The 20831-nt window shown below is 50.7% G+C and overlaps 1 protein-coding gene across 2 annotated transcripts in view; it reads right to left on the bottom strand.

The window, feature by feature from the left end:
* ZNF142 (zinc finger protein 142) overlaps positions 1-14349 on the bottom strand; it is a 101241-nt gene extending 86892 nt beyond the window's left edge. For both annotated transcript variants that reach the window (XM_069982243.1, XM_069982244.1), the window contains exons 1-4: positions 13829-14349; positions 8997-9167; positions 7664-8464; positions 5484-5661 (exon numbers count right to left, since the gene is read on the bottom strand). In XM_069982243.1, the coding sequence (XP_069838344.1) occupies positions 5484-5661; positions 7664-8464; positions 8997-9167; positions 13829-14342 (1664 nt within the window). In that variant the 5' untranslated portion in view covers positions 14343-14349. The remainder of the gene's footprint in view (positions 1-5483; positions 5662-7663; positions 8465-8996; positions 9168-13828) is intronic.
* Positions 14350-20831: the final 6482 nt, after the last annotated feature.

The raw sequence follows: 20831 nt of genomic DNA, 5'->3' as shown, positions 1-20831 counted from the left end.
ACTTAGAACGGTGCAAATGACAAGTAACGTAACAAAACAGAGAATGTCTAGAACACAGCGGTCCATGACGCCCGACGGGGCAATATCAATGAAGATGTAGCCTGTACCCAAGGAAGTAAGGAACGTCGTCCCAGGTACACCTCAGAGGGGAGCGAAAGCATAAGTGCACGCGTTTAACTCAGCAACTTTCTCCTATTCCGGGGGAGGAGGTGCAGACATGATGAGATCACACAAAGCCCTCCCTGTGCAAGGGACAGAGAAAAACTATACAGGCAATATCCCCTCCCCCCTCCCTGTACTGCAACTAGGAGAGTCACGCAGGTGTTAACATATAATCCCCCTGAGTCTAAAAAACACCAACAGGTCCTTCAGGAACGGAGGCCCCACTTCTGCCAACCGTGGGAAAGCGTGACATGTTACGCTTCTAATGGGAGTCCAGCCGAGAGGTCCCAACCTATCGGTGAGGGCTCCCTAGGCCGAGCATTGGAGAGACGACGGCGATTGCCCCCTTCTCCTCTCCAGGGTCTCGGATTCGCTGCAGGCAGGCGGTCCACAGAGAGCCAATCGGGGATTGGGATCGGCATGGAATCAAGGAAGGCGAAGAGGCCAGGCAAGTCCTCAGGTGACCGCAGGATATACGTGCGTCCTTCCCTTCTCACCACCACGTGGAACGGATGGCCCCACCGATATGACGCACCACACTCCTTGATGAGTAGTAGCAATGGATGCAACAGCCGTCGCATATACAATGTCCGTGCAGAAACATCAGGGAACAATTTCACCACAGTGTCTTCAAATGTAATATCCGCATCCATGTCCCTGGCAGTCCCCAATATCAGCTCTCTAGCTGTGTAATAATGCAGCCTGCATAGAACGTCTCTGGGGGTACCTGCATTCTGCTGCAATCTGGTCACTCTGTGCACTCGGTCAATGGTAAGGGTAGCTTCACCCGGACGTCCAGTCACCATATTGACTAACAGTGTGTCCCTAGTGTGAAGGGCGTCCTGAGCCCCTCGCTCTGGCAAGCCATTTGATCCTCACATTGTTTCTCCTCCCGAGGTTTTCTTGGTCGTCCAGCGACATAGCGAGAGATTGAATATGGCGTCTATGTTGCGCCGCCTCAGACTCCAGTGAGGAGACCCTCGTAGTCAGGGCCTCTATGGCTTCCTCCGTAGCGGTAGTGCGAGAAGATATGCCCGCGACCTCCTCCTTTACCCCCTCCAGTGCCTGTGCTGGGCAATCTTAATACGGTTCACCACGGAATCAAAGTCCTGCCTGGTGGGAAGCGCCTGGATCAAAGTCCGAAGCAGCTGCAGCTCCGACCGGACTACCGACTCCGGTCAGTCCCGTTGTGGGGGAGACAGGGCGTCATACCGCCCGGCGAACAGGTCACCATCCACTGCAAACTGGTCTGGGGGGGGACACTGCACTTACTTGTGGCCCTGGGGGCCTCAGCGGGTCATCTCGGTTCTCACGTCCGGATCCCTGGGAATCCTGCTGCCTGGTCTGTTTGGGAGGATCAGGCGCCATGTTGGATAGCTGTGCACCCTGTGGCAGAAAGAAGCGGTCAATGCCAATAGCCGAGGTGGCTGAGCGTGTCACCGGGCGGTTCGGGGTGTCCCCTGAGACCTCTGCATCCTCATCAAGCCAACTTAGGCACCGAGTAGCTGCTGTATCGCAGCCGCTGGCACGGAGCTCCTAGGAAGCATGTCTTCACAGCTCCATAGCTAAGCCACTCCCCCGTCAGATCCTTTTACTCACACCTCTTGGGGAGGAAGGATCTAGATCGGGATGTGATGTCGGGTTTCCTGGCTGAAATCATTCCTGAGCCAGGGGTAGACCCCTCTCTTAATGTTTTGGCAGAAGAGATCAGGGAAGAGGAAGTCAGACTGGCAATTGAAGGGCTTGCCCTGAAGAAGTCGCCAGGTCCAGATGGCTTAACATCTGAGTGGTATAAGACCTTTAGGGACCTCTTGGTTCCCCTCTTGACTTAAGTCTTCAATGAGTGTCTTTCCTCGGGCACTCTGCCAAGGTCAATGAGGAGGTCAACCCTGATTCTTCTGTCAAAAGGTAAAGATTCGAGCCGTATTGAGAATTGGCGTCCCATAGCTCTTCTCAATGTGGACAGGAAGATTCTGGCCAAGATACTGTTTAATCGGCTGGTGAAGTTTGCACCCAGGCTCCTTTCGGAGGCTCAGCACTGCTCTGTTCCAGGCCGAAGCACCTTAAGTGCTGTCCTTAGTGTCAGGGAGTCAGTGGAGCGGAGTAGTGCGGGTCTTTGGAAGGGGTACTTTCATTTGATCGCGTGAACCACGAGTACCTCTGGTCTGGCCTTCTGAGATATGGCCTACCAGATACTTTTGTCAATTGGCTTAAGATCTTGTATGCAGGGGCAGAAAGTTTCCCGCTGGTGAAGGTTGGTCTGGCCGCTCTTTTTGTTGTATGTGTTCACGATCGACCCTTTCCTTAGGAGGGTTGGTTGTGGACCATTGGCAGGGGTCGGGATGAGCATGGAGGAGCCAGAAGCCACCCTGAAAGTGTAGCATACGCTGAGGATGTCACTGTTTTTGTATCCTCGAGAGGGGAGGCAGATATGGTGATGTCAGAGGTGGACCGCTACTCAGAGGCATCTGGGTCCAGCATCAACCCGGATAAATGTGAGTCTCTGGCTGGGAGGGGGAGATCCTAGTTTTGGTCTCCCGGACACCCTTCCAGGGCCCCAAGAGTTAGCAAAAGTATTGGGCATCACATTTGGCCAGGGTGATTACCCCACTAAAAACTGGGATGGTAGGCTCCAGGATGCCACTCGGAAGGTGGACCAGTGGAAAGGTTGGTCCTTAACCTTAAGGGAAAGGGTACACCTGATCAAATCGTACCTGCTTCCTTTGTTTATCTACCTGGGCAGTGTATGTATCTTGCCAGAGGCTTCCTATACTAGGATCTACAGCCTGTTCTTCCAGCTGTTATGGGGGAATAGGCTGAACCTGGTCAAGAGAGAGGTTACGTACCGCACGAGGAGACTTGGGGGTTTGTCTATGGTGAACCCTGTGGTGTTCTTAGTGAACACCTTCTTGAAAGCTAACATCGCAAACCTCTGGAAAGAGAGGGCTCCTCCGTGGGTACTCTCCTGCAGGGAATGGTTTCGGCCTTTCTTCCAGGAATGGGAGACAGGAGGGCGAGTGAAGGACCTTCGTACACCTCATGGATATCTTCCGGCTTACGCTACCCAGACTCTGAAGATGATACGTCGGTGGGGTCTGGGAATGTGGGAGATCAGGATCAGTCAAGGAGGTCCTTGACCAAAGGGTACTATTGACCCATTTCCAGAAGCCCCTGGCGCTCAGGGATTGCCCAGGTCGGGATCTGAGGGTTAGGTTAAGTCTTTTGAACTCAAAGAGGATCCCCCAGAAGTTTTGGCCTGGCGCTGCTTCCAGGGGAAGCTATATGTAAGGGACAACTTGAAGTGCAGGAGCTCCGATGATCGGGGGTGGCCCCAAGAGGAGTGTGGGAATACGCTAGAGAGTATGGATCATTTCCTGCTTCATTGTCCCTTAAATATAGGGGTTTACAACAGGGTGGCCGGCTCCATAGGTTGGAGTCAGTTGGTCAGTCTCACCTATATGGAGTGGGCTTATGGGGCATTCAGGAACCTGGGTGGCCGAGATCGCTGCACGTTATTTCTAGTCAGCTTAGTGGTTAGGTACCACACGTGGAACGCACGGTGTCTAGTATCTACACAGCGTAGAGTCCTCTCCGAGGTGGAGGTCTGTAGGAACATCACTGGTGACCTTGGGAAGATCTGGTCTTTGGAGTATGGCAGGCTGGGTACCAGTAGGGCTTCTCTTCTGTGGAGAGGTTTTTCCTTTGCTGTGCCCTAGGTACTGAGCCCACTGGGTGAGGGACCAAAATTATTAAATACTACAAAGTTAGTATTTGTGATACTATTTGTACTAACTTGGTTTTGTTAGGATAGTTTTAGTTGGGGATAGTTTCTTAACTGTTAAAGTTGTTGTTGTGTGTGTGTGTGTGTGTGTGTGTGTGTGTGTGTGTGTGTGGTTAGGTGGGAGTTATGTATACGGGGATGGGCGGTTTGGTTGGTGAATTGTGTTGGGGTGTGTGTGAGTAGGGGGTGCTGTGTGTGTTTAAAATAAATAATAAAAAAAAAAAAAAGCAGCTTTCTGTGTAGTTTTGGTTTTCTTATTTTGTTCAGTTATGTCCAAGCAGGGACTGTATTAAGTTCGAGTCAAGAATAGCTCAAACATGTTATAGCTTTTTGGCCCTTTGTCTAAAGTGTCTTTACTATATTATTTCTGTGTGCTGTGAGGTGTGAGTGGGGGGTAGGTAGTAGCGGTGGTGGGGTAGGTAGTAGCGGTGGTGGTGGGGTAGTAATAGTTGTAAGTTCGGGGGGATTTTGGTAGTATTTTATAATGAAGCTGGACTGGCCGGTGAGGCAGGTGTGAGGGAGGATTTCCTTTCCGTGAAGAGATTGTTTAAGAATTTATTAATGTGTTGTTTTTGTTATAAGCAGAAAGCTTTGTATTTGTTTTTGTTCTGGCTGATGGAGCCGCGTTTATGTTTATGTAGTTATACTTGTTAAGTTTTATATTTTTCTAATAAAAAGAATTACAGGATGTAACTCAGGATCAGTAATATATGTACACAGTGACCGCACCAGCAGAATAGTGAGTGCAGCTCTGGCGTATAATACAGGATGTAACTCAGGATAAGTAATGTAATGTATGTACACAGTGACCCCACCAGCAGAATAGTGAGTGCAGCTCTGGGGTATAATACAGGATGTAACTCAGGATCAGTAATGTATGTACACAGTGACCCCACCAGCAGAATAGTGAGTGCAGCTCTGGGGTATAATACAGGATGTAACTCAGGATCAGTAATGTATGTACACAGTGACCCCACCAGCAGAATAGTGAGAGCAGCTCTGGAGTATAATACAGGATGTAACTCAGGATCAGTAATGTATGTACACAGTGACTCCACCAGCAGAATAGTGATCGCAGCTCTGGCGTATAATACAGGATGTAACTCAGGATCAGTAATGTATGTACACAGTGACCCCACCAGCAGAATAGTGAGTGCAGCTCTGGGGTATAATACAGCATCAGTAATGTATGTACACAGTGACCCCCACCAGCAGTATAGTGAGTGCAGCTCTGGGGTATAATACAGGATGTAACTCAGGATCAGTAATGTAATGTATGTACACAGTGACCCCACCAGCAGAATAGTGAGTGCAGCTCTGGGGTATATACAGGATGTAACTCAGGATCAGTAATGTATGTACACAGTGACCCCACCAGCAGAATAGTGAGTGCAGCTCTGGAGTATAATACAGGATGTAACTCAGGATCAGTAATGTATGTACATATTCTGTGATGTCATGTTGTAGACTTTTGATGCATGTATCAGTTGTGGCCGGTATCTGGCATTAGTGATATAACACAGACTTGTCCGGCACTCACCTGAGGTCCCCACTGTGTTTCCGCATGTGCACAGTCAGGTAGTGTTTCCACTTGGTGATGTAGCCGCACTCGGTGCACATGTAGTTCTTCTCGGTGGAGTGAGTTAGCATGTGCTTGGAGAGGTAGCTGATGTCCCGGCACATGAAGTCGCACTGGCTGCACTTATGGGGCTTCTCACCTGGAACAGGGACAAGAACATTAAGTGACGGGAACGTCCCGGATGCTGCCTCCATGTCTATCCATTTGTCCCTACTCACTGCTAGTCAGGGAGAGATGGCAGAGACTGTGCCCAAGGAGCAGTGCCCAGCTATGAAGAAGTAAAGAAGCTGCAGTGTTATCCAAGGTCTTGCTGGATACCTCCATTTCTATGAAGTCGCTGTCTACGCCAAGGTCTAGGCAAAGACGGGTGAGCTGGACGGTGAAAGGGAGAGTGGCTGCAGCATCAGACAACACAGGGGCTATCTGTAGTCTCTTACCATGGAGACACACAGAGTATACAGAGTATGTACCATGTCCCTCCCTTAAAGGGGTATTCCCCCCAAGAGCTAAAAAAATGTAATGCCCCCAAACCTAGCTGGCCTTACTCACCAAGTCCCCCTGAGTATTTTGAGACGTCTCTCATCTTTCTAGCTGCTGCCGTTCCTAAGTTACAACTTTTTCTAAAACATGGTCTATATCCAAGATAGGAAACTACATTTCCCATCATGCAATGCTTCTGCCTGATGATGGTGAAGTAGCAGAGCTGAAACAATGAAGGAGATGATGACAGTGTAGCAGAGCTGAGATGGCTGTGTCGCCGGTGTAGCAGAGCTGAGTTGGGGATGCCGGTTTAGCAGAGCTGAGTTGGCGGTGATCGCGGGGGGGGGGGAGGAGCTGAGTTGGGCGGGGGATCGCGGGGGGGTGGGGGGGGGATGGGGGGGGGGGGGGGTTGGAGCAGCTAGTCGCGGGGGCGGAGCGAGTCGTGGGGGCGGAGCTAGTCGCGTGGGAGATTGCGGGGGCTGAGCTAGTCGCGGCGGGGGGGGGGGGCGATTGCGGGGGGCGGAGCTAGTCGCGGGGGGGGGGGGGGGGTGCCGCGGAGGCTATGCTGCGGGTGAGTGAGGGATGCCAGGGGTGATGGGGGGGGGGGGGCTCTGGACACGGGGGGTGAGCTCTGGGCTGGGGGTGACCGACCCGTGGCTGCTGTTACAGAGGGATGCTGTCACAGCTGCGCTGATCACTGTCTCCCCCTGTAACAGCAGCCGCCCCATCAGGGTTCTTAGTCACTTCACTGTGCTGGGACTGAGGACACGTGATGCCGACACGGAGGGTGGGGGCCAGGAGCAGGGAGCGTGTCGGTGTGGACTGAGGTCTGATGATTCTATGCAATCCGTGGGGGTGAATGCAGCTGGATAACAGCAAAACTGTGCAGAATCCGTAATAACTTTATATTGGAAAGATGGAAAGCTACGGGTGGGCAGCGTATTAATGCAAAAATAATTTTTGGGGGGGGGGGGGGGGAATACCCCTTTAACGGCAACGCCATCAGTGTAACCACTTAGTGACCAGTCACAATGATGTAGTGGGATTGTGCTGCTGTGAGCGGCTCTCCATAGCGGACAGCCACCGCTAATAGGCAGCATGGAGCGACCTCTTACGCAGTGAACATGGTTTGTATCGCAACGTGTGGAAATGTCCAAACTAGTAAAACATAACATCACTGCTGTATGGGGGCGACATCAGCAGCTGGGAAGGGGGGCAGAACATATATCAAAATAAAATTAAAATTCATAAAAATAATAAGTGCAATTTATCCCAAAATAATACTAATAAAAGCTCCAGATCACTGCAAAAAGTGAGCCTAAACAGTATCCAGCACCACATGGCTCTGTAGATGGAATAAATGAAGCCGTAAGGGCGTATTCCCACATCCTGTGAAACACGGACCTCCCCCAAGTACCCCCCCCCCTCGGTAAGGAGACCCCCTAAGGAAGCCCCCCAAGGAGGCCCTGTACTGAAGCAATGAAGATTCAAACCCTTTGCCCTCTCCGGCTCCATACAGATACATGATGCTGGGGGGGGGGGGGGCTCCACTCCAGGGCTTCCTCGTCCATGAGTTCCGTGTTTCTCAGAACGTGGCAATGAGCCCTCACAGCTTGTGGGAGGGCAGAGAAATCCGCACAACCCCTCAGGCTTTCTGTTACCCGTATGTAGCAATGAATGACGCATCAGGACCCTCTTGTGCGCGGTGGCAAAGTCGCAGTCTTGGCAGCGGTGAATCTTTTCGTTGGCGTGCATCTTCCCCTCGTGGTCGGCGTACTCCACAGGGTTGAAGCTCTTGTAGGGGCAGAAGCGGCACGCCAGCTCCTCTTTGCCAGGATGGCCGCACTTCTTGTGCTTGCGGAAAACATGTTTGTTGGAGCAGACAAAGTCGCAGTCCTGACAGTGGAAGGCGTAGTGGTTCTTCCGGTGGACTTCCATCTCTTGGCGGCTCATGAAGAGTAATGAGCAGGCGTGGTAGCGGCACTCCACAGCCTGGATCCTGTGAGACTCCTTCAGGTGGCGCAGGAGGTCTTTGCGATCAGACAGGACATGGTCACAGCCTTGCTGGAGGCATCGCATCCTCTGCTCCATCTTGTGGCCCTTCATGTGATCCTTCAAAGCCTGGCTCAGATTAAAGGTTTCCTGGCACATGGGACAGGAGTATGTATCCGAGTAGAAGTTGGATACGCCCTCGTGGATGCTTGCCATGTGACGGTTGAGGGCGTTCTTCTCTACAGCGCTATAGTCACACAGAGGGCAGGCGTGGGCCTTCTCCCCGGCCTCTCTCATCATGTGGATCTTCAGCTTATTGCGGCTGGTGAAGAACTTGCGGCAGTTCGGACACTGGAGGTCTGGGTCGGGGAAGTGCAGATGGAGGTGGTCGGCTAAGTGAGTCCTTTTCTTGAAGCATCTCTTGCACTCTGGGCACATGTGGGTTTTGTACTGCTCCTGACCATCGTCACCTACAAGAAATGAGAGATGGACATGAGTTCTTCTCTATACCAGGGGCATAAGATGCAAGATGGTGGCACCTGGCGACCTCCACTGTCTGTGTATATACATGGGAGCAGTACTGGGTGGCAGCCCCGCAGCTATCCTGAGCTATACAGGGGGTAACAAGGTCTCCTGGCTGTCTAAGAGGGCTTGGTTCTACTGCGCCTGGCAGCGGCTTCATCAGGATTAGAGAAACATAGCGGCATCCTTCATAGACAGCACCACTCTTGTCTTCAGGTCTTATGTCCCTAGGTCTCCGCCCTACTAACTTCTATGGGTTTAGCTGTGACACCACACATAACCTGTGGACAGAGGTGGTGCTGTTTCCATTCACCGACGGCTAGTAACAAAATAGATCAGAAGTCTGCAGACCTTGTCTATGGATTGGTGTTTAGAGGAGACCCCCTAATGTGTGAGTGCCCCCTAATGTGTGAGTGCCAACGGCAGGCGAGAGGTTAGCGGGACAGCTGGTGTGGCAGTCACAGACGTGTGAGGCCGTACCTGGCAGCTCGGCGTCCTTAGGCGTCCCAGTAACCTGCAGTTTTGTTGCACGTCTCTTATCGGTGCTGTCAGTCTTCTCGTTACTCTGTGGTCTCTCACTTTCTTCTCTCAGAGACATTTTCCTGTTTTTCCCGGATCTGAGTGCCGAAACGTAATCGTGACCAGGGAGATCTGAAAAAGAGGATTGTCCAGTGAAGGCTCCACGGCCATGACGGCCACCACGGGGCAGACCAGCAAGCTAGGCCATTATCTGTCAGGTGAGACCCCCCCCCCTCCCCCCATTATCTGTCAGGAGAGACCCCCCCCTCCCCCCCATTATCTGTTAGTATAGCAGAGGTGAGACCTCCCCCCCATTATCTGTCAGTGTAGCAGAGGTGAGACCCCCCCATTATCTGTCAGTGTAGCAGAGGTGAGACCCCCCCCCATTATCTGTCAGTATAGCAGAGGTGAGACCCCCCCCCCCCCCCATTATCTGTTAGTATAGCAGATGTGAGACTCCCCCCCCCCCCCCCATTATCTGTTAGGTGAGACCCCTCCCATTATCTCTCAGTGTAGCAGAGGTGAGACCTCCCCCCCCATTATCTGTCAGTATAGCAGAGGTGAGACCCCCCCCCCCCCCATTATCTGTTAGTATAGCAGAGGTGAGACCCCTCCCCCCATTATCTGTCAGTGTAGCAGAGGTGAGATCCCTCCCCCCATTATCTGTCAGTATAGCAGAGGTGAGACCCCTCCCCCCATTATCTGTCAGTATAGCAGAGGTGAGATCCCTCCCCCCATTATCTGTCAGTATAGCAGAGGTGAGACCCCTCCCCCCATTATCTGTCAGTATAGCAGAGGTGAGACCCCTCCCCCCATTATCTGTCAGTGTAGCAGAGGTGAGACCCCCCCCCCCCATTATCTGTCAGCATAGCAGAGGTGAGACCCCCCCCCCCCATTATCTGTTTAGTATAGCAGAGGTGAGACCCCCCCCCCCATTATCTGTCAGTATAGCAGAGGTGAGACCCCCTCCCCCCCATTATCTGTCAGTATAGCAGAGGAGAGACCTCCCCCCCATTATCTGTCAGTGTAGCAGAGGTGAGACCCCCCCCCCCCATTATCTGTCAGTATAGCAGAGGTGGAGACCCCCCCCCCATTATCTGTCAGTGTAGCAGAGGTGAGACCCCCCCCATTATCTGTCCAGTATAGCAGAGGTGAGACCCCCCATATCTGTCAGTATAGCAGAGGTGAGACCCCCCCCCCCATTATCTGTCAGTATAGCAGAGGGTGAGACCCCCCCCATTATCTGTCAGTATAGCATAGGTGAGACCCCCCCCCATTATCTGTCAGTGTAGCAGAGGTGAGACCCCCCCATTATCTGTCAGTATAGCAGAGGTGAGACCCTCCCCCCCATTATCTGTCAGGTAGCAGAGGTGAGACCCCTCCCCCCCCATTATCTGTCAGTGTAGCAGAGGAGACCCTCCCCCCCATTATCTGTCAGTGTAGCAGAGGTGAGACCCCCCCCCCATTATCTGTCAGTATAGCAGAGGTGAGACCCCCCCCCCATTATCTGTCAGTATAGCAGAGGTGAGACCCCTCCCCCCCATTATCTGTCAGTGTAGCAGAGGAGAGACCTCCCCCCCATTATCTGTCAGTGTAGCAGAGGAGAGACCCCCCCCCATTATCTGTCAGTGATAGCAGAGGTGAGACCCCCCCACCCCATTATCTGTCAGTATAGCAGAGGTGAGACCCCCTCCCCATTATCTGTCAGTATAGCAGAGGTGAGACCCCCCCCCCATTTTCTGTCAGTATAGCAGAGGTGAGACCCCCCCCCCATTATCTGTCAGTATAGCAGAGGTGAGACCCCCCCCCCCCATTATCTGTCAGTATAGCAGAGGTGAGACCCCCCCCCCATTATCTGTCAGTATAGCAGAGGTGAGACCCCTCCCCCCATTATCTGTCAGTGTAGCAGAGGTGAGACCCCCCCCATTATCTGTCAGTATAGCAGAGGTGAGACCCCCCCCCCCCCATTATCTGTCAGTATAGCAGAGGTGAGACCCCCCCCCCCATTATCTGTCAGTATAGCAGAGGTGAGACCCCCCCCATTATCTGTCAGTATAGCAGAGGTGAGACCCCCCCCATTATCTGTCAGTATAGCAGAGGTGAGACCCCTCCCCATTATCTGTCAGTATAGCAGAGGTGAGACCCCTCCCCCCATTATCTGTCAGTGTAGCAGAGGTGAGACCCCCCCCTCCCCCCATTATCTGTCAGTATAGCAGAGGTGAGACCCCCCCCCCCATTATCTGTCAGTGTAGTAGAGGTGAGACCCCCCCCCCCATTATCTGTCAGTATAGCAGAGGTGAGACCCCCCCCATTATCTGTCAGTGTAGCAGAGGTGAGACCCCCCCCCATTATCTGTCAGTGTAGCAGAGGTGAGACCCCGCCCCCATTATGTCAGTATAGCAGAGGTGAGACCCCCCCCCCCCCCATTATCTGTCAGCATAGCAGAGGTGAGACCCCCCCCCCCCCCATTATCTGTCAGTATAGCAGAGGTGAGACCCCCCCCCCCATTATCTGTTAGTATAGCAGAGGTGTGACCCCCCCCCCCATTATCTGTCAGTATAGCAGAGGTGAGACCCCCCCCCCCATTATCTGTCAGCATAGCAGAGGTGAGACCCCCTCCCCCCCCATTATCTGTCAGTATAGCAGAGGTGAGACCGCACCCCCCATTATCTGTCAGTGTAGCAGAGGTGAGACCCCCCCATTATCTGTCAGTGTAGCAGAGGTGAGACCCCCCCCATTATCTGTCAGTATAGCAGAGGTGAGACCCCCCCCCCCCATTATCTGTCAGTATAGCAGAGGTGAGACCCCCCCCCATTATCTGTCAGTATAGCAGAGGTGAGACCCCCCCCCATTTATGTCAGTATAGCAGAGGTGAGACCCCCCCCCCCCCATTATCTGTCAGTATAGCAGAGGTGAGACCGCACCCCCCATTATCTGTCAGTGTAGCAGAGGTGAGACCCCCCCCCCCATTATCTGTCAGTATAGCAGAGGTGAGACCCCCCCCCCATTATCTGTCAGTGTAGCAGAGGTGAGACCCCCCCCCCCATGTCTGTCAGTGTAGCAGAGGTGAGACCCCCCCCCATTATCTGTCAGTGTAGCAGAGGTGAGACCCCCCCCCATTATCTGTCAGTATAGCAGAGGTGAGACCCCCTCCCCCCCCATTATCTGTCAGTGTAGCAGAGGTGAGACCCCCCCCCATTATCTGTCAGCATAGCAGAGGTGAGACCCCTCCCCCCATTATCTGTCAGTGTAGCAGAGGTGAGACCCCCCCCATTATCTGTCAGTATAGCAGAGGTGAGACCCCCCCGTTATCTGTCAGTGTAGCAGAGGTGAGACCCCCCCCCCCATTATCTGTCAGTATAGCAGAGGTGAGACCCCCCCCATTATCTGTCAGTATAGCAGAGGTGAGACCCCCCCATTATCTGTCAGTATAGCAGAGGTGAGACCCCTCCCCATTATCTGTCAGTATAGCAGAGGTGAGACCCCTCCCCCCATTATCTGTCAGTGTAGCAGAGGTGAGACCCCCCCCCCCCCCCCCATTATCTGTCAGTATAGCAGAGGTGAGACCCCCCCCCCCCATTATCTGTCAGTATAGCAGAGGTGAGACCCCCCCCCCCATTATCTGTCAGTGTAGCAGAGGTGAGACCCCCCCCCCCCCCCCCCATTATCTGTCAGTATAGCAGAGGTGAGACCCCCCCCCCCCATTATCTGTCAGTGTAGCAGAGGTGAGACCCCCCCCCCCATTATCTGTCAGTATTGCAGAGGTGAGACCCCCCCCCCCATTATCTGTCAGTATAGCAGAGGTGAGACCCCCCCCCCATTATCTGTCAGCATAGCAGAGGTGAGACCCCCTCCCCCCCATTATCTGTCAGTATAGCAGAGGTGAGACCGCACCCCCCATTATCTGTCAGTGTAGCAGAGGTGAGACCCCCCCCCCATTATCTGTCAGTTTAGCAGAGGTGAGACCCCCCCCCCCATTATCTGTCAGTGTAGCAGAGGTGAGACCCCCCCCCCATGTCTGTCAGTGTAGCAGAGGTGAGACCCCCCCCCATTATCTGTCAGTGTAGCAGAGGTGAGACCCCCCCCCATTATCTGTCAGTATAGCAGAGGTGAGACCCCCCCCATTATGTCAGTATAGCAGAGGTGAGACCCCCCCCCCCATTATCTGTCAGTATAGCAGAGGTGAGACCCCCCCCCATTATCTGTCAGTGTAGCAGAGGTGAGACCCCCCCCCCCCCATTATCTGTCAGTATAGCAGAGGTGAGACCCCCCCCATTATCTGTCAGTATAGCAGAGGTGAGACCCCCCCCCATTATCTGTCAGTATAGCAGAGGTGAGACCCCCCCCCCCCCCCTTATCTGTCAGTATAGCAGAGGCGAGACCCCCCCCCCCCAATATCTGTCAGTGTAGCAGAGGTGAGACCCCCCCCCATTATCCGTCAGTGTAGCAGAGGTGAGACCCCTCCCCCCATTATCTGTCAGTATAGCAGAGGTGAGACCCCACCCCCCCATTATCTGTCAGTATAGCAGAGGTGAGACCCCCCCACCCCATTATCTGTCAGTATAGCAGAGGTGAGACCCCCCCACCCCATTATCTGTCAGTGTAGCAGAGGTGAGACCCCCCCCCCCATTATCTGTCAGTGTAGCAGAGGTGAGACCCCCCCACCCCATTATCTGTCAGTGTAGCAGAGGTGAGACCCCCCCACTATCTGTCAGTGTAGCAGAGGTGAGACCCCCCCCATTATCTGTCAGTGTAGCAGAGGTGAGACACACCAGTGACCCAGTCCTACTTACCGGATGGCGGCTTGTGTCCGTCCGTGTGTCCTCCTGGGGGGTGGGGGTCCGCTGGCGGCCTGCGTTCAGGCTCTTCAGGACTATGCTGAGACCTCTTGTGCTGGGAGAAGATCTTGGAGTTGGAGCCAACATAGTCGCACAGGTTACAGTGAAAGGGATAGTGGCTGCGCAGGTGCAGAGACATCTCCTCGGAGCTCGGGAAGAGGAGGCGGCAGCTGCGATGGGAGCAGGACACCGGCGACAGCTTATGCTCCCTCCTCACATGGGACTGGAACCTTTTTAGGTCTAAGGCCACAAAGGAGCAGCCGCTCTGCCAGCAGCGGAGGTCCGGCGGGGGAGGGGGGTGGCCTCTAAAATGTTCCTTCAGTTCACTCGGCGTCTTGAAGTCACAAGGGCACAGCGGGCAGGTGAGGGCGTCCTTCTTGGCTGCAGGAGACTTGGGGTCCTGCCTGGAGACTTGGTGGGTGAGAGGATTCTGCAGGTCACCAGGACACAGCACACTGCCAATGGGCATGGGCGACATGCCTGGAAAGAGAAGAAGGTGGGCGACCAATATACACAAGTCTAGCCGAACATCCCGTACAGGTGGGTCTCACTATATGGAGGTCTAACATGTGGGACCCCCCCTGAATCAGTGTATCCTCTCCACAGCCTCCCCAGTACAACCCATTCATGTGGCAGCCGGGGCCCCAGAGCAGCGCTCATAAAGGAAGCCATAGACCGTCCTCACAGAGACCCCTCTACCTATAGGTCGGACCCCACATGGCAGAATATCCTCACTATAAGCCATATATAACCGCTATATAGGCACCTCTCCTCTCAGGTCACACAGAGACCCCTCACCCTACAGGTCGGACCCCACATGGCAGAATATCCTGACTATAAGCCATATATAACCGCTATATAGGCGCCTCTCCTCTCAGGTCACACAGAGACCCCTCACCCTACAGGTCGGACCCCACATGGCAGAATATCCTGACTATAAGCCATATATAACCGCTATATAGGCGCCTCTCCTCTCAGGTCACACAGAGACCCCTCACCCAACAGGTCGGACCCCACATGGCAGAATATCCTCACTATAAGCCATATATAACCGCTATATAGCCGCCTCTCAGGTCACACAGAGACCCCTCACCCTACAGGTCGGACCCCACATGGCAGAATATCCTCACTATAAGCCATATAATACCGCTATATAGCCGCCTCTCCTCTCAGGTCACACAAAGACCCCTCTACCTATAGGTCGGACCCCACATGGCAGAATATCCTCACTATAAGCCATATAATACCGCTATATAGCCGCCTCTCCTCTCAGGTCACACAGAGACCCCTCACCCTACAGGTCGGACCCCACATGGCAGAATATCCTCACTATAAGCCATATAATACCGCTATATAGCCGCCTCTCCTCTCAGGTCACACAAAGACCCCTCTACCTATAGGTCGGACCCCACATGGCAGAATATCCTCACTATAAGCCATATATAACCGCTATATAGCCGCCTCTCAGGTCACACAGAGACCCCTCACCCTACAGGTCGGACCCCACATGGCAGAATATCCCAGCTATAAGCCATATATAACCGCTATATAGCCGCCTCTCAGGTCACACAGAGACCCCTCACCCTACAGGTCGGACCCCACATAGCAGAATATCCTCACTATAAGCCATATATAACCGCTATATAGCCGCCTCTCCTCTCAGGTCACACAGAGACCCCTCACCCAACAGGTCGGACCCCACATGGCAGAATATCCTGACTATAAGCCATATAATACCGCTATATAGCCGCCTCTCAGGTCACACAGAGGACAAGGCAGCAGAGATCATGGCTGCTGTATACACCCGGATAGGAGGTTTATTTCTCTGTCTACACTTTTCAGTCCTTCCATCTCGGTAATGAGACCAGATATATCTCGTCACTGATATAACAGGTGACTATATGGACACAGCATACAGCAGCTGAGATCTCAGCTTCCTGGTCCACTGTGTGTCCATGCTGCAGGAGGACAATGGCCACCCGGACGAGTCCTTCTATTAAGGGAGCCCAGTACTACACCGTGACAAAGGTGACTGTCACCCCCCTAGAGAAGCAATATCCACAGCCATTAGGGCGGATATACAGCCCGATAATCCCCAATACCTTCACCACACGTCCCATCACAAGTCCTGAGGGTCGGCCGGGTAAGGAGAGGCAGAGAATCCATCTGAGACGGCTCCATGTCCTGAAGATACAAGGACTGAGCCGCTGCCGTCGCAGAGGAAGCGTCTTCCATTAATCCCACCATGTGGCTCCCGGCATCCGGGGACATCGGCTGCATCAGATCCTCACATAAGTGTCCTGTCCAATCAGATGTCAGCTGTCCGTCCTCAGACATGTCCTACAGTATGGCGGCTACATCATCCGCTCCACCATCCGCTCCTCTGACTGAAAGAAAAGACAGAAAGTGAGAAAGTACCATAGGGTTACACTGTACAGGGCTCCTCCTGCAATGGCACATTTTTAGAAGATTTTGAAATACAGAAATAAGTTTTTAATGGTGACTGCCCTCTAAATTTCATTTTTGCTTCTTTGATGTTGACTACAATAGTCAAAGTAGAAGCGAGCGCCCCATAGACTAGAAGCGAGCGCCCCATATATTTCATGCACAGAAAACTCCTACTCCCACCATAAAGGTTCTGAAAAATATAAAAAATTTGTTACCAGATACAGTAGTGTTGGTATCCAAACTGTACCAAGCTACTGTCAGCAATACTGCCCCCTATATCCACACACAAGAATAATACTGCTACTATATACAGGAATATACTACTATAATACTGCTCCTATATACAGGGATATAACTACTATAATACTGCTCCTATATACAGGGATATAACTACTATAATACTGCTCCTATATACAGAAATATAACTACTATAATACTGCCCCCTATATACAGGGATATACTACTATAATACTGCTCCTATATACAGGAATATACTACTATAATACTGCTCCCTATATACAGGAATATACTACTATAATACTGCTCCTATATACAGGAATATAACTACTATAATCAGCACAAGCCATTGAGGAAGTAAAGACCAGCGGCACTCACCGGGTTAATGCAGTTGTGATGATTTATTGATACGATGTCATCTTGCAGATAAGCTCAGGGCAGGGGGAGACAGGTCCAGAGGTGCTGTGCACCGTGGCGACGGCCGTTTCGCGGGTTAACTTTCCCGCTTCGTCTAGCCTCCGGGGGTTTGAATCGGTTGTCAGTTTAAAGCCTCTTCTTCTGACGTCACCGATGAGGGGGTGTGTGTGATACACGTATTCCAAAACATGACACCAAGTGAACAAGTGTTACAATAAAAACAATTACAACAAGATGTGGGGATCTGAGGAACAAATGGGATAGTTATTGCACTTGTAAATCAGTGCTACTGACAATGATGAATGGTTTACGTACTAATAGGGTTTGCAGAGCCGATACAATAACACATTGCGTAAGGCTCATTGAGGGAAGGTAGTGATATACGTATGCTAGCCTGTGAGGCTGCTATCTCAGATTGAGCTGTCACGCTCCGTGGATTTACGGGTGAGAACAGAGTATTAGAGATCTACGGCTCCCTGGGCTGCCGGATCGCTGTGTAGTCTATCACTCTGTGGGGGGCGTGTCTTCCGTGACGAGCGCTGTCTGGCTGAAAGAAACATGCATCACTACTATGTTTACAGGAAGGCTACGAGTTCATTTCTTTCATTTAGTCCAAGTCCTCCCAGGGCATCAGTGCGTGCAATCCATTTAGCTTCTTTCCTTAGAAGGAGTTTGTGTCTGTCCGTGCCCGGGATCCAGGAATTAACCCTTTCAATGCCGGCAAAGGATAAGGTATTGGGGTCGCTGTTGTGAGCAGTCCTGATGTGCTCTATCAAGCGATGACAGCCTTGTCCTGTTCTTATGGACCTTAGGTGCTCCTGAAACCTTTTGAAGAAGCTCCTGATGGTGGATCCTATGTAAAATCTTCTGCAGGGGCAGAAGATGACGTAAATAAGGTAATCACTTCTGCAGCATATTGGTTGGCGTATTTCTACGTCATACGCTCCTATTTTTGTGTGGTTACCTTGCTCCATGGAATCACAGTAATTGCAGCGCCCACATTTTTTGTTTCCTGGGGGATTTAATTGTTGCAACCAGTTGTTCTTTTTTTGGGGGGTATCTTTAAAATTGCTGGATACTAGCATATTTTTAAGGGTTCTGCTTCTTCTGAAGGAGATTAGTGGCTTTCTTGCTGCGATGTCTCCAATTGTGTTGTCATTCTCCAGGATGTGCCAGTTATCTTTTATTGCTTGCCGGATGGCATTTGCTGCTGGATTGTACCTAAAGGTAAAAATGAACCTTTGTTCTAAATCCTTTTTCTTCTTTTTTTTGAAGAGTTCGTGTCTTGGGATTTTTCTTACTCTGCTGAGAGCATCATTTATTGTTTGTAGGGGGTAACCTCTCTGCAGAAGGTTTGACTTCAGTCCTGCTGCTTGGACTTCGAAATCCGCTTCTGTAGTATTAACCTTTTTGAGCCTGATAAATTGTCCATACGGTATAGCAGTTTTTACATGGGTCGGATGGAAGCTGTTATAATGCAGGTAACTGTTTGTTGCTGTGGGTTTTCTGTACCCTTTGGTGGTGACCCCTGTGTCTGTCTTCAGCACAGTGACATCTAGGAATTCAACAGACTGTTCACTGAAGTTACTTGTGAAGAGCATGTTGAATTCATTAGTGTTGTTGAGATAAGCAACAAATGCTTCGAACTCTTCTTTTGTGCCTTCCCATGCTATAAAAATGTCATCCACAAATCTGGTGTATTTCTTGATTTTCAAGATAAAAGGGTTGCTTGCATTATAGACGTATTTTTCTTCAAATGCAGCTAAATACAGATTAGCAAATGTACAAGCTACTGGTGTCCCCATCGCAGTACCTGACCTTTGTGTATACCATTGCTCATTGAAGCTGAAGCAGTTATTCATGAGAATGAGCTCTAAGGCCTCGGCTATAAAATTCACGTAGTCTTCATTTTTTTCTGCTGCTCTTGTAAACGAGCTAATGACTTCAATGCCCTTTTTCTGGGGAATTTTGGTGTACAGGCTTTCCACATCTATTGTTGCCAGGTTCCATGTTTCCTGCCAATCGTCATCTTCAAGGATTTTGAGAAACTCTGTTGTGTCCTTACAGTAGGAGGGTATGGAGCTTAAGATTGGTCTTAGTAGCCAGTCTATATATTTAGATAAAGCTTCGGTTGGGCTACCGATCCCTGACACTATTGGTCTGCCGGGTGGTGCTACCAGAGACTTATGTGTCTTTGGCAGAAAGTACCACCTCGGTCTCTTGGGATTGTCACTCAGTAGTCTTTCAGCCGTTTTTTTGCTTATTATATTTTTCTCCATATTCCTCCTCAGGAAGGATTGCACTTTACCTTGTATTTTGGTTGTGGGGTCAGATGGTAGTTTTTCATAAATTTCTTTGTTGTGGAGTTGTCTTTCAGCCTCTTTTTTATAATATTCTTTTGTCATAATGACTACGTTGCCGCCCTTGTCCGCTTTTTTTATGACTATGTCACTGCGGGATTTTAGCCATTTTAGTGCTCTTTGTTCCTTTTGCGTTAGATTGTGGTCAGGGCGGGGGTGGACCAGTGCTTTCATATCCCTCTGTACTGCGTTGTAAAAAATGTCTAGGTTACTCCCTTTTTGAATTTGAGGGTTAAATGTGGATTTTCTACCTCCTTGGAAGTCCATGATCTGTGGGGTAGTATTGGTTGTGGGATTTTCATCACTCAGTTCTGCCAGCATGACTATGCTCTCTCTTTCTTCTTCAGTTAAGTCTGTTGCCGTGCTGAAACCTAGGGGTCCCACCTGGGTAGGTATTTCTCCTTCTTTTTTGGGTTTCTTGGATAGGTTTTTCATGTGTTTGTTTTGTTTGAAAAATTTGCTTAAATTTATTTTTCTGATGCCTTTATACAGGTCAATTTCGAAATCTGCTGTATCAAATTTGTCTGGTATGCAGTAGTTTAGTCCTTTTTCTAGGAGGTCCAAGCAGTCTTTATTCAAAGTGATGTCTGTTAAGTTGATCACGGAATGTTTGTTTGTGTTCGGTTCTGTTATTTGTCCTTCCAGGAAACGGTTTTCCTCTTTTCCCCTGTTCTGGTTGTTCTTTTTGGTTTTGCCCCTTCCTCTTCGAATTTTTCTCCCTCTAAAGGGGCTGGTGCGTTTTTTGGTGCGTGTTTGGTTAGTCCTGCGGTTTCTGTGGCGTCTTTTCTGGTGTTTTCTCTAGGTTTGTTGAGGTCCTCTGAGGAGCTTGAGTCAGTGTCCGTGGTCCAATAATCCTTATTTTTCTTCGGTTTCTGTGGGTTTCTTCCTTTGTAGTTTCTAGTGAATTTTTTCTTTTCTTGCCAGGTAAATATTTTCTCTTCTTCGTAGTCTTTCCTGTCCCGTATGAATTTGTCCTTCTTTCTTTCTTTGATTTCAGTTTGTAATGGAACTAATTTCCTTTCAAGCTTCTTACAGAACAGTTGGTTTTGTTGCTCAGTCTGTCTTGTTCTTAATTCAATTCTTGCCTTACACAATTCTGTTGTAACTTTTTCGTACTCTGCCTCGTTTCTTTTTAATGTCAGTAGCATGAATTTAAATGAGCTCTCTTCTTGTACCTTTGCCCACTCTGCCAGAAAACATTTGTCTGCCTGGAATTGTGAAGCTTCTTTGTATACCCTCAGTCCTCTGGGGACTCTTTTTGAGTTTTTGTATGAGTTTAATGATTTTACAGTCCAGAACAGTCTAATTTCTTTTTCTGCCAGCTGGGTTATTTTGTACTCAAGGCTCTTAGTGCTAATTAATTGTATATCTTCTTTGAGATCACACTGTTCAAAGAAATCCTCCACATCTTCTCTCCCTGCTCCTAAAGCGAGTTCTGCAACATCTCTTATCAACACTTCCTCTTCCATATCACACACGGACATTTCAATTGTTGT

This window comes from Dendropsophus ebraccatus, chromosome 9 (genome assembly GCF_027789765.1).
Source record: "Dendropsophus ebraccatus isolate aDenEbr1 chromosome 9, aDenEbr1.pat, whole genome shotgun sequence".
In the NCBI taxonomy this organism is placed as follows: domain Eukaryota; kingdom Metazoa; phylum Chordata; class Amphibia; order Anura; family Hylidae; genus Dendropsophus; species Dendropsophus ebraccatus.
Note: the sequence above shows the minus strand (reverse complement) of the source record. Positions and strands in the feature narration are given on the sequence as shown.